This window comes from Pteropus alecto, unplaced genomic scaffold (genome assembly GCF_000325575.1).
Source record: "Pteropus alecto unplaced genomic scaffold, ASM32557v1 scaffold3, whole genome shotgun sequence".
NCBI lineage: Eukaryota > Metazoa > Chordata > Mammalia > Chiroptera > Pteropodidae > Pteropus > Pteropus alecto.
In genome coordinates, this window is record NW_006442484.1 from 39,803,299 (window position 1) to 39,818,036 (window position 14,738).

At 36.6% G+C, this 14,738-nt stretch overlaps 1 protein-coding gene across 1 annotated transcript in view; it reads right to left on the reverse strand.

Moving 5' to 3' along the window:
- Window positions 1-405: 405 nt before the first annotated feature.
- The window catches only part of STK39 (serine/threonine kinase 39), a 214,535-nt gene continuing 200,202 nt past the window's right edge, over window positions 406-14,738 (reverse strand). Inside the window, exons 16-17 of the mRNA XM_025039466.1 lie at window positions 13,829-13,893; window positions 406-1,959 (exon numbers count right to left, since the gene is read on the reverse strand). Of these exons, the coding sequence (XP_024895234.1) occupies window positions 1,885-1,959; window positions 13,829-13,893 (140 nt within the window). The 3' untranslated portion in view covers window positions 406-1,884. The remainder of the gene's footprint in view (window positions 1,960-13,828; window positions 13,894-14,738) is intronic.

Sequence of the window (14,738 nt, forward strand, 5' to 3'; positions counted from 1 at the left end):
ATCCTTCCCTACTGTGTTGGTATGTTGGGGGTAGGGTTCCTACAATACTGTGTATTCATCTCTCCTACTCATTTCTATGTGTTCTCTCTTGTGCAGAAGTTGTTCGGCCAGCCCTCAGCTCTTCAAGGGGAATTACTCTGTAGGTATAGATTTGATGTGTTAATGGGAGGAGGTGAGTTCAGAGTTTTCCTACTCCACCATCAGGTACCCTTCCTTGAGCCTACGGTTTTAATTCAAAGAGTCTGTTTGCATAAAGTGTGAATGTTTCTCTTTCATTTTCTCTTCAAGCTAATTCAAGTTACTTGCCAAACCTGATTCTCTTACTAGGCATTTTAATGAAAGTACTGAGTATCACTGCAGAAATGCAGATAATACCTAAAGGAGGGAAAAAACAATGTGACACAATTTCTTTGTGCAATACACTTTTATTTTCCTTTAACCTTTGTAGTCATCTTTGAGTAATCATTGTGTAAACAATAGAATGGAATGAAATTACATTAAATTGTATGCAAATGGCTCTAGAACACCTTAACAATTATGACAAGGCAATTATAAATAACTTTGTTTTCCTTAGTAATATATATATTTGCTTTTTAAAGTACATTAAAGAGCTGCCATATCTAGGGTTAGCAAGGAAAGAGCAAATGGTACCATCCCGGGAGCCCACCTCCCTGAAAGTTTAGGTTCCAATTTTGAAAATCCTAAGGTTTACTATTCCATAATATATAGTCAAGCAGAGGGCTACTTGGGTTGAAAGTATTTATTCTTGAAAGTTAACAGCGTTTACCTTTTGCACAAAAGTCATTGCACAAAACCCTTTCTACTATTTTTCACTCCATCTGGGTATTCTGCAGAATTTCAAGTAAAACTCAGATTCTGGTATTTTCAAGTTTATCAACTTTGGGACAACAAATCCTATCATTTAAAGAGAAGTCAAATCAGAGATGGGTACATAATTAGCAATCTAATAGAATGGCAACATTTTATATAGCATTCTAAATGTTCCAATGAAGCAAAACTTACATATACCACTTTATGTAGAGGAAATTTTAGATCTGAGACTATTCCAGAGTAAAGCAGCCTCAGGCACATTCTTAATATGAAAGTTTGCAAGGCACCTCCCTCTCCCAAGAGACAATCAGATTGTAGATTGGTTTTTAGGCAAACAAACTGAAAGAATAAGCATCCTAGTTCCTAATTCAGTCATTTCAAAAATCAAAAGTTATAAATACTCCAAAGATAGACCTGAAAATTTTTGTTTAAATAACAAGAGATTAACTGCAAGAAGCATATAATCAAAAACTTTTCTTCTCGTAGCTAAGGTGTGTAATGCATAAATATATGAAAAATAAAATTCACAGTCAGTTTTAAAACTAGAATTCAAGTTTGGCTAATAAATCTTAATTTTATAAGTATATTATTAATTTCTAAATACAACATAAAAGAGGCAGCATTGTCAGATTACAGTTAAAGTATAACAGAAAGAACAATGAAAGAAGAAATAGCTTCTGATAGAAAAAATTCCTTTTGTTGCCAATAAATAGGACCACCTGAGTGTATTTCAGATTCTTTTCACTTAAGGAATATCCAAATTAATTGCTAAAAATATTAAATAGCGTTTGGAAAAATTAGCAACATTCGTGCAGCTGTGGTATTTGCTTGTTCTCATACTGTGGATTGCTAGAGAATAAAGCAGAACTCGGAGTGTTAAGTTTAAAAAAAAATTATTTTTTATCCCATTTTGTCGAAGCCGGCCTCTTCACAATCTTCTGATTTTGCTGGGAACTGGGAGTGAGGGGGTGGGAGGATGTGGGGAGAGAAAGGTTGAGGGGGAGTGTGGTAAGGGGAGGCATGACAGATCAGGGCTACGTCAAGGGACATGTATCAGCTGACACTCAACTGAGCAAACCCGATCAGCTTCACTTCATCAGGAATCTCCGACCCATCACAGCCGGAAGCCTGAAAATGTAAAAACAAAACAAAACAAAACAAAAACAAGAACTGTTAGTGCCTGTCTGTTGCTGCTGGTTTTTACAGACTTATTCATGTGACGGCAGATCTAAGCAAAGGCATAATCAGTATGGGGACATGTGGCCCATCTCTTCTAGGAGAGATCCTAAGAATCATTCTCTTAAAGGACTACTGGGTGCTAACTGCTATAAGAAATCTGGTTGTCCTATGCTATCCATAAACAAGGAAGGGATTTGTTACCCATTAAAACACCACTCTGCTCAGTCTTTCAGCTTTGGAACTGCCAATGAACCATATGACTGCCAAGATATAATGTACAAATTTTCAACAACTAAGGTGATTTTTAAATATACTTTTAAATTAGAGCTCTTTAATAATACTTTTAAAAAGAATATTATGGAAATGAGCAGAAGGGATTTAACAGGTCAGTCAGGGGGTAATTTGGGTTCAACCAAAATCATCTCTGTAAAACTGGCCAGAAAAAAATAGTGATCACCAAGTAGTGGAATGGTCCATCATAGATAACTTTTATTTAAATACCAGCAAGTAATTTTTTATAGGAAAAGGTACCATAACAGATATTTTTCTGTAACAGAATTTTGTTTGATAATTTAGGACATATTTACTGCTGAAAATTGGCCCAAATTATAGTGTGCCAAATACTTTATTTTTCTTCAAAATCAAAAGGAATGGAAAATAAACCATTGCCCATCAAAACTCTCACTGATCCTAATTCATAAGTTATTTTTATTTTCTTTCTTACTTCTCTCTCTTTCTCCTCTCTCTCTCTCACACACACACACACATGCACACATACATGCACACATGCGGCACTTGGCTCACCATTCTAAGTTGCTGCTTCACTCTATAGTACAAAAATCAGAATTGGACTTTATATGTAAGTACCACAGTGGGGAGAAAAAAATCTGATGAAATGACTGGAAATGAGAAACTAATTACCAACGGGCAATACAAACCTTTTCTTGGCCCAATTCTTGCTAAATTGTCAAAATAATTAGTTTCCTATGGGGAAAAAAAAAGCACTTTCCAATCATCACAATGAGCCCTGTTAGCACTGCTCCACAAAGCAGTACATAAACTCAGCCTTTTGTCAACCCCAGCATGTTCCTTTAAAATGAGCAGCTAATTAGAACAAGTAACTTGAATATTTTAAAATAATTACCTTTAAAGTAACATTCAGTGTGAGTAGTTATGCTTATGTAAGAAAATCAGTAGCCTAAAGGGTAGGAACATTAGCATTTAAAGAATTTACTTTGTGCCTGTCCAATGATTTCTCTCCTACTTGACAGATAAGACATTCAGTAAAGTGTAATTTTTACTGTTTGCATTGCCAGAGGCAGATCAGAAATATTCCTTATCGTTTCTAACAAAGTAGTATAGGCATAGAAGGCTTTTCAGCTGAGATATTTTCTGATGTGTGTTTTTCATACTTGATATTGTAACATTCACCTCCCCTACCAATTTTCTCATTCCACTATCATTGTTTCTTTATCAGTTTCCCTAAACTTTTCCTTCTTTCCTGCTTAGCTATTGCTAACAATGTCATTACTCAACCCACCGAATGAGGGCAGAGACAGCCTGCATAATAAGTAGGCAACTGACAAACATCTAAGGACAAATTACTGCTGCTGGTGGTGGCAAAAAGGTCAGACTGGCAAGTGTGGAGCACATCAATGCATTTGAATGGTACATCGGGAATTCGGTAATGTGAATAGCAGGAGGTTAAAATGATTAGTGGTTAAACTGACTAGAAATAGAAGAAAAATATTAAACCCTTCTTGTGAAGAGTAACGCAAGTGAGAATTTACAATGAGAGTGGGCGATCAAACCAGTGGCTGTTTTGGGCACACTGCACAGGGAATCTTCAGGAAGGCTATATCCCACCCTATGTCCCCAGTGCCTCCTGCAGCAACACTGGAATATTCTGTTTCGTGACAGAGGCACAGGCCAGGTTGTTAGGCTCTGCTTCAAGGCACTCGGCCTCCCCCGACCCTTCTCTTTGAACCAAGTCTGAGTTCCTGTCTCTCACTGTAGCCTATAAAACTCTAATATGCAAAAGATTCGGAAATCTAGAGAAAAGGGACCAGAGACACTTAAAGCCTAATTCTCTAACTTTTCGGTCTCAGGATCCCTTCATAGACTTATGTTGGATTGTATTTACTATACTAACTTGTCTTAAAACTTAAAACAAAATTTTAAAATATTTTAAACATTTTAAAGTATTAAAATATATTTAAAAACATAAAACATGTTTATGTAGGTTATATATGTTATACTGACTTAGAAATTAAAACTGAGAAGTTTCTAAAGTATTAATTTATTAATTCATTAAATGTAAAATAAACACATTATATGATAACGTTAATAAAATCTACATGAAAAATAACTAGTTCACCAAAAGAAAAAACTGAGATTGGCACCCCTTTACGTTTTGCTTATATTTTTAATATCTTGCTTAATAGAAGATGGCTAGATTCTCATACCTGCTTCTGCATTCAATTTATAGCTTTATGCTGTTTTTCTTTGAAGTATATAAAGAAAATCCAGCCTGACACAAATATGTAGTTGAAAAAGGGAAGAATATTTTAATAGCCTTTCCAAATAGTTGTGGATATTGTTACTATACTTAAACTTGACAAATGGTAGTTTCTTAAAGCTTAGTCGTAATGTGGAATCTGAAACCAGAGCTGTGAACTTTTCAGTTATATTAAAATCCATTGTTCTATCGTGTAGTTTGAATGGATATTTTAAATTTAAAAAATTTTTTCTATTACAGTTGACATACATTTTATTAGTTTCAGTGTACAACACAGTGTTTAGGCATTTATTATAACTTATGAAGTGATCACCTCGATAAGTCTAGTACCAATCTGATACCATACATGTATTTCCTATGCTGTACTTTACATCTTTGTGACTGTTTTGATAACTGGCAATTTGTTCTTAATCCCTTCACCTTTTTCTCCCATCCGCCTAATACCCCTTCCATCTAGCAACCATCAAATCATTCTCTGCATTTGAGTTTCTTTCTGTTTTGTTAGTTCATTTTATTTTTTAGATTTCATATATAAGTGAAATCATATGGTATTTGTCTTTCTCTGACAAATTTCACTTAGCACAACACTCTCTAGGTCCATCCATGTTGTCACAATTGGTAATATTTCATTTCTTTTTATGGCTGAATAATATTGCATTGTCTATATATACCACAGCTTCTTTCTCCATTTGTTAATTGATGGACACTTAGGTTGCTTCCATATCTTGGCTATTGTAAATAATGCTATTGTAAATAGACATTGGAGAGCATATATCTTTAGGAATTAGTGTTTGGGTTCAGATAAATACCTAGAGGTGGGACTGCGTGGTCATATGGTAGGTAGTTTTATGTTTAATTTTTTGAGAACCTCCATACAGTTTTTCATAGTGGCTACACCAATTTGTTATCCTATCAACAGCACATGAGGATTCCCTTCTCTCCACAACCTTACTAGAACTTACTTTATTGATGATAGCCATTCTTACAGGTGTGAGGTAATATCTCATTGTAATTTTGATGCACATTTCCCTAATGATTAGTGACGGTGAACGTCTTTTCATGTGTCTGTTGGCCATCTGTATGTCCTCTTTGGAGAAATGTCTATTCATGTCCTCTACCTATTTTTTTAAACAAATTATTTTTTGGTGTTAAGCTGTATGAATATCTTCTCCCATTCAGTAGGTTTGGTTGTCTTTTCATTTTCTTGATGATTTCCTTCACTGTGCAAAAATTCTTTAGTTTGATGTAGACTCATTTATTTTTTTATTTTCTTTCTCTTGTCCGAAGGTAGATAACCAAAAATATATTAAGAACAATGTCAATAGTTTACTGTCTATATTTTCTAAGTTTTATGGTTTCAGGTCTTACATTTGTCTTTAATCCATTTTGAATTTATTCTTGTATATATGGCATGAGAAAGTGATCCAGTTTCATTCTTTTGCATGTACCTGTACAGTTTTCCCAACACCATTTATTGAAGAGGTTGTCTTTAGTCCATTGAATATTCTTGCATCATTTGTCATAGATTAATTGACCATGTATGTGCGAATTTATTTCTGGATTTTGTTTGTTGGGAGTTTTTTGATTACTAATTCAATTATGTTAGTTATTGGTCTGTTCAGATTTTCTGTTTTCATCCTGATTCAGCCTTAGAAGATTGTGTGGTTCTAGGAATTTATCCACTTCTTTCAGGTTGTCTAATTTGTTGACATATAATTATTTGTAGTATTTCCTTATAATCCTTGGTATTTCTGTGTAGTCAATTGTCATTTCTATCACATTTCTGATTTTATTTGGGCCCTCTTTTTCTTGAGTCTGGCTAAATAAAGGTTTATTAATTTTGCTTATTTTTTCAAAGAACCAAGTCTCGGTTCCATTGATTTTTTTCTGGTTTTTTTTTTTTTTTTTCCCAAGACCATATTTCATTTATTTCCACACTGGTCTTTATTTTTTCCCTCCTTCTACTACTATGGGCTTTGTTCTTTTTCTAGTTCTTTTAGGTATAAGGTTAGACTGTTTGAGATTTTTCTTGTTTCTTGAGTTAGGCCTGTATTGCCACGAATTTTACTCTTAGAACTGCTTTGGCTGTGTCCTATATATTCGGCGTCATTGTCTTTTCAGTTTCATTTGTCTCAAGGTATCCTTTGATTTCTTCCTTGATCTCATTGTTAACCCATTTGTTGTTTAGTAGCATGTTATCTTAGCCTCCACATGTTTGTGTGATTGTTTCCTTCTTGTAACTGCTTTCTGGTTTCATACATTGTGACTGAAAAAGATGCTTGACATGATTTGTCTTCTTAAATTTACTGAGACTCATTTTGTGGCCTAACATATATGTAGTCTATCCTGGAACATAGAAAAGAATGTGCACTAGAAAAGAATGTGTATTCTGTTGTTTTGGGTGGAATGTTCTGTAAAGATCTGTTAAGTCCATTTGGCTTAGTGTCATTTAAGACCACTTATTGATTTTCCATCCTGTCTAAATGATCTATCTGTTGATGTCAACAGGGTGTTAAAGTTCTCTACTATTACTGTCAATCTCTCCCTTTATGTCAGTTAATATTTGCTGTATATGTAGGTGCTCCTATTTTGGGTGCATAGATGCTTATGACAGTTATATCCTCATGTTAGATTAATCCATTTATCATTATGAAATGCCTTTATTTGTCTCTTGTTATAGACCTTGTTTTAAAATCTATTTTGTCTTATATAAGTATTACTACTCCAGCTTTTTCATTTCCATTTGCATGAAATATCTTTTTCCATCCCTTTACTTTTAGTGTGTGTGTCTTTCAATCTGAAGTGGGTCTCTGGTACACAGCACATGTATGGGTCTTTTTTTAAAATCCATTCAGCTCTCCTATGTCTTTTGATTGGAGTATTTAGTCCATTTACATTTAATTGATAGGTATGTAGGCATTGCCATTTTATTTTTTTCTGATTATTTCTGTAGTTCTCTATTCCTTATTCTCTCACTCTCTTGTATGTTGATGACTTTCTACAATGTTTGGTTTCCTTTCTCTATTTCTTGTCTATCTCTTGTAAATGATTTTTGGTTTAAGGTTACAAAGTGCTTCCTATATACCAAGCTTTTATAGCAGTCTATTTTAAGTTGATGGTCGCTTAAGTTCGAATACATTCTAAAATCACTGTAATTTTTACTTACCCCCTCCACATTTGTTTTCATTATTTTTTACTTCTTTTGTATATGTATATTTGTATTTCCCTTGATTTACTGTTGTAATTACACATGATCTTCCTACTTTTGTCCTTTAACCTTTGTACTACCTTTATAGTTGGTTGATCCATTGCTTTTACTGTTTGCTTTCATCAGCAATTTTTTCTTTCCTCTATTTTCTTATTCCTATTTTTTCTTTTCTACTTAAAGAAGTCCCTTTAACATTTCTTATAATACTGATTTAGTGGTGATGAACTCCTGTAGCTTTTTCTTGTCTGAGAAACTGTTTATCTTTCCTCAGATTCTAAATGAAAGCCTTGCTGAGTAGAGTTATCTTGGTTGTTGGTCCTTAATGTTCATCACATTGATTATTTCATGCCACTCTCTTCTGCCCTGCAAAGTCTGTTGAGAAATCAACTGACAGTCTTATGGGAGTTCTCTTGTACATAAGTAACTGCCTTTCTCTTTCTAACTTCAGATTTTTTCCTTGTCTTTAAACTTTGGCATTTTCATGATGATTGGTCTTGGTCTGGGCCTCTTTGGGTTCATTTTGTTTGGGACTCTCTGTGCTTCCTGGACTTGTATGTCTATTTCCTTTACTAGGTTAGGGAAATTTTTAGTCATTATTTCTTCAAATAGGTTTTCAATCTCTTGCCCCATCTCCCCTTCTTCTCTTACGCCTGCGATGCGAATGTTGTTATACTTGATGTTATTTCAGAGGTCACTTTAACTATTGTCATTTAAAAAAATTTTCCCCATTAGGTGTTTTTGCTACCTTGTCTTCAAAATCACTGATTCAATCCTCTGCTTCATCTAACCTGCTGTTGATTCCCGCAATATATTCTTTATTTCAGTTATTGTATTCTTCATTTCTGACTGATTCTTTTTTATGGTTTATCTCTGTTGAGGTTCTCACTAAGCTCATCCATTCTTCCCCTAAGTTTACTGAGCATCATCGTGACCAGTGTTTTGGACTCTGGTAGATTGCTTGTCTCCATTTCATTTAGTTTTTTTTCTGGAGTTCTGTCTTGTTCTTTCATTTGGGACATGTTTCTTTGTCTCCCCATTTTAGCTGACTTCCTAGGTTTGTTTCTCTGTTTTAGGTAGACTGACTATATCTCCTGGTCTTGGCAAAGTGACCTTACGTAGTAGGTGTCCTGTGGGGCCAAGTGGTGCAGTCTCCCTGGCCACCTGGGCTGGGTACTCCAAAGGTTTCCCTTGTGTGGGTTGTCTGTGTCCTCCTATTGTAGTTGAGCCTTGATTGCTGTTGGCATGTCAGTGGGTGGGACTGATCCTCTGGTTAACTGGCTGTTAGGGCTGGCCTTTGCAGATGCTGACCTCACAGGGCAAGAGTAGCTCGAGCTGGGCTCAGATGCCAGCTAAGTTGGCCCTTTGGGTATGTTGTTTGTGGAGATAATGTATGATGTGTTTGTTCTGGAGCCTCTTGGGCTGCCATTTGTGCCCAGCCTGGAGCCATCTGGTGGGAGCTATAATGTGATCTGTGACTGGTTGCCCCTTGTGCTGGGCTTGGAGGCACTTGGGAGAAACGATGCTGCAAACCTAGTTGCTAGTGCCAGGCTTGGGACTAGGAAGTGAGCTGAGAGTAGTCACCACTTGTGCTGGGTTTGTGACCACTTAGTTGAAGCTATAGTCCAAGCTGGTGCTTATGCCAGGTTTGGGGCAACCTAATAGAAGATACAAAGCAAGCTGAGACTGGTTGCTGTTTGCGCTGGGCTTGGGGCAGCTGAGTCAGAGGTAAGAGACATGCTGAGGCCAGCTGCTGCTTGTATGGGGTTTGTAGACCTTTGAGAGATTTTAGGAAAGTCCACCTTGTGAGCCAAGGCAGACTGCTTACGTGGAAATAGCCACTGGAATACTCAGACCAGGTGTTTGAGTTGGGTGGGGGTCTCATGGAATCATCAGGATAAGGGGAATGATGTTAGCTAGGTTAATGGAGAGCTCAGACTTGGCACCTACTGGCTGGGTAGGGTACAAACTCAACAAAGAAGCAATGATGCCTGTTAGCGCTTCTGTCCACTGAGAGAGCTGCCCCTCCAGCCCTTTCCCTGAATCTAGTCAATATAGTTTCTCCCTGGATGTTCTTAGTGCTTTTCGATCTGCTACCCCTGCATTGGTATCCAGAACAAGTGGGTTTGTAAGAGAGCTAGTCCATGCATGGGCATGGGCTCTTCAAGAGGAACACCTAGGACTCCAGCATCTCTCTGTCTCTCACTTGGATGTCAATCCCTGCTGGTTTTCACAGCTAGATGCTCTGGGGACTCTTATTCCCAGAACTGGTACCCCTCACTCCTCAGTGGGGTCCTCTACAGACAAGATATCCCTCCAGGTTCTTAATCACCACACTATGGGTAAGGGACCAGCCAATTCTATGTCTCTGACCCTCCTGCCAGTCTCTTTGTGGCTTCTTCTTTATACCTTTAGTTACAAAACATCTGTTCATGTAGTCATCAGGTGATTCTCAATGATAGTTATTCTATAATTTAGTTGTAATTCTGATGTGGTCATGGGAGGAGGCAAACACAGCATTCATCTATTCTATCATCTTAACCAGAAGTCTGAATGGATATTTTACTGATGCATGATTTTTCAGCATGACCAAGTTAGGCAGATTTTGCACAGTTGACATACCATATTCATTAAGTGCTGGGGCGGGGGGAGCTGTCAAACTTATAGTGACAGATACAAGTTTCTCAAAATTCTATTTTTGTTCAAAAGCTAAAATTTATTTCCAGTAACAAATATTGTCAGTACCTTGAATTGCCAGGCTTGGTTCATTTTGGAAAAAATATCTGCCAAATCCCTCATTTGAATGATCATAGTTTGTCAGTTATTCTTCCAAGTAAAAATATATTTAAAAAAAGGAAAATGGCTAGTTTAGCTCACAACCCAAACAAGCTCACAAGCGCTTTTTCTGGCAACAACCAACTGTACTTCAGTATACTGAAGAAATACTTCTTCATTTAATCACACAGAGTATTAAAGATGTGTCCTCAAGTAGAGATTTAATCAACAATGTTTGCCTTTTTAGAAAAATTAACTTTTTATAGTGACAATGTGTGCCTGATGAAGATGATGGCTACTCATACTGTTCAGTGTTCCAGCCTTGATTCATGCTGACATTAGCAGTTTTACCCATTATTGCTTTTCTACCAATGTCAACACAATGGAAAAGGCAAGTGACATTTTAATATTATGAAGAGTGTTGATATGCGGGATCTCCTAAAAAGGGCCCCAAGGAACCTCAGACTTTGTGAACCTCAGCTTCAAAGAAAAATGTACACATTATCAGGCACTTAGCATGACAGTATAATGGATGTATGCTTTTACTCAGAGTCTGTACTCCTGGAAACTCACCCTTCCTGTCAGACCAGAAGGTGTGGCCTGCTTCCTATTGAGGAGCTGAATCCTTCAGTGTCAACCACAAAGTTTCCCTTCACCCGAAAACTAGGTCTATTTTGGAGCCACCTGGAGAGCTTGAAAACATACCAATGCCCATGTCCACCCCAGAGGCTCTGACTGGGATATTTTGAGCTCCTGTGGTGACTCAAAAACAAAAACAAACAAAAAACTCGTCTACCTACCCCTAGCTGGAAACCTTGCTTATGCCAGAGCTTCTGTGGACCTAACAATTTTCTCTCTTCACTTGGCAGGTGTCTTGTCAGTTTTAGGTGCTATTAACTTTATCACTACAATTATCAATATGAAACCACCAGCTCTCTCAATGCCAAATACCACTATTTGTGTGATCAGTACTAATTACAGCTGTATTACTTCTATCCTTCCCAGTCCTGACTGCTGGAACTACCATGCTACTAACTGATCATAATCTAAACACCACTTTCTTCAGTCCTGCAGGAAGAGGAGACCCTATCCTATATCAACACCTGCTCTGGTTCTTTGGCCGCCCAGAGGTCTACATTCTCATTCTACCAGGCTTTGGAATAATTTCACACATTGTTACCTATTAATCAGGTAAGAAAGAACCCTTCAGGTACATAGGCATGGTATGAACTATAATGTCTACTGGTTTCCTAGGATTTATTGTATGGAAGAGAGTTTGAGAAACACTGTTCCACCCTAGCGCTTCTTGAGATATGAACCTCCAAGTTTCCTTTAGAGCAGTGGTTCTCAAACTTTAGCTAACATCACATAACCTCCAGGTCATCACTTGGAGACCTTGTTAAAAAAAGACTCCTGCACCCTACCCACCAGAGATGGGCCCCTAGAATTTGTTTTTATCGAGTTTCTAGTTTCCAGGTGGAGCTGACACTGCCATTCTTGGGACTTCTCTTGGAGAACTATTGTTTCAGACCTGGAGCAGGAGGCGCCGGGCTGCTACGTGGACTTCTTAAATTGACAGTTTCCCTGCTTTACCTGTTCTTTGGGAAATGTCGCCTTAGTCATGTGGCCTTCAACTATGCCTAAGCAGAAAGCCTCTAAAAATAAAGCCCTTTAGTTAATTACCAAAATGCTTACAAAATTGCTATCTGTAATGCATGTTCTTCAACTTCAGTAACTAAAATCTATAATGCTCATGTAAATGTGTACCAATTGGATGTTAATTACATGTACTTACAATTTATATTCTATCTTCAAGGGCCAATTACATCTTACTTCGTATTTTTGCTAACGCAGTTTCGAAAATTCCCCATTGAAAGCAGCAATGCTCATTTACTTTACAAAATTGCAAGGTAGAAAATTAAAAAATGACTTAAACATTTATGAAGACTTGTCTCAAGGCATACAACAAAATACTGATATGTCGAACCCAAAGCACATTATACTTGAGCTGAAATGCCTGAACTACTTTGTTCAAAGTGCTAAAAAAGAACAAATTCTGATCTTGCTCATGTCAACAATGGAAATCATACCTATTACCTGTCAAATGAAGCTAACGGTTAGGTGGAGACAAAAAAGTAAATGCACTTCTTTATGTAATCAATATCCTTGCCCCTTGGGCTATTGTTTTCCTTTAAGTGGATATACAAGATAAGATTGGACACCTTTTCAAACTTGAGCCAAATATTTCTAATAGTGGTGGGAGTGGGAAGAGGAAAGAGATTGGAGAAGGAGCCATCTTATAAACGGAATGCTTTTCAGCCTCAGCTAAACACTGCAATTATCAGGGGATGCCTTCCTAATCTTCAAAGCCCAGGCTGCACCAAGAGCAATTAAAGTTTTCAGGAAAACAGTGACTTTTGACTATTTGGGCTTCTCCATTTCTGGTTATGATCACCATCTTTTGGTTTCACAATTATCCCAGAATGCTCAGTATTCTGTATCTAAGTGGCCATTCCAGTTCCTAAATTAAAAATCTACTCGTACAGAAAAACTGCTGGAATATTTACTCTTAATGAAAAACTGTTACTGTGATTTGAAATGAGTTAAAAAGTTACGTTTGTTCACTAGCTGTTCTACCATTGCTTCTAATTACCTAAACCATTTCTACAATAATCAGCCTCAATTTTTTAAAAGTTAGAAATGCTTGACTTTCGCTTCAGGAAGGCTTTAGTAAAAGTTTTAGTAAACAGTACAATGACTCATTTTAAAATTAAAAATTAATCTCATCAAGGGCTAGTCACAATGGTACAGCAACTTAAGGTCTACATGACCTATACATTGCTATGTACAACATATATTGATGTCTAATAACTATGTTGTACACCTGAAAGTAACATATCATTGTATGTCAACTGTAATTGAAAAAATAAAAATGTTCTTGAATTACTGAAAACTATGAAGTGCATTGCCCAAATAATAAATGTCTTAATCCTAAAAAAAAATGTTGCTTAGAATTTAATTTCATTCTATAATATGGTCAAGTTGCCATACAAACTGGAAGCAAAATGGTATGGTGCTCAAGATTTCTCAAATGGCTACTCTTAAAGGTGGAGTGGTAAAAGAACAAGCTATGTTCATGGAAGAGGAACTTCTGGTCATGATCAGAAAACGTTCCCAAATACTGAATAGGCAAATGATGAATGCAAAAACAGATACCAAAAGAAAGCAACAAAATTACAGAGCAGGTTATGAAACTATATTCTTCCTTGATGGCACAGCATGGCAAAATATTTACCTACTTTCCATAACTTTCCACTTACCAACTTAAATGTCAAGGTTTTCAAAGCTTTGGGATCATCTACAATCTTCTGTAAATTAGCAGCCACTGTAAAATACAAACAGAGAGAGAGAGTGTCCAAATTATTTCCAATAACATTAGATTTTCACATCAATGATTCAGAAAATTTGACTAATGATGCAATTAGGTGCAAAATCACTTCTTTCACAGACATTATGAAGTCCATATAAATGACCAAATTACTCATCCAGAAATTTTTCTATACCAATTTATATCTTCAGCACATCTGAATTAATGTATAGTTAATTTGTTAACTATACATTGACCGCACATTTCAGAAAATGAGAAATTACTTTCTAATGGAAAGTAGAAATGATAGCAGTCCCCAGTGTTTTCACTTCATATTTCTCAACACTCATTACTAAGAAGTTTATTAGCCAGGAGAGGGCAGTACAAAACAAAGAAGTATTGCAAGGCATCATTTGTTTGGAAATAATAGCTCAGCACATTTGAACTCCTGTCCCTAAATTCACTCAATTCTCTGCACCCATTTTTATTTTTATCAAAGCTGCAAAATACAGTGGATAACCTTTACGACTCAGGGATATATTTTGATATTTTCAGAGCACAGTGGTCGTCAAACCAGTGAAGTGCCACCTTCAACAATTCCCGAGTCAGCTGAACAGGGTCAAGCACTAGAGGCTGTCAGTTGGGAGCTCCATAGTGAAGACATGTTTTCACAATTAGTAGGATTCATCAGAGACCTGTCCCATTCTCCATGGTGTCATGATATATTTGAGACTCTAGAAGTCAGCTTTTCCTGCTTATTCCTCTGGCTTAGCGTACTGTTTACAAACAAAATTACAAAAGGTAATAGTGAAGGAAATTTAATACCTTGCTCTTTCCATAACCAAACCTAAAGTATAAAGTAC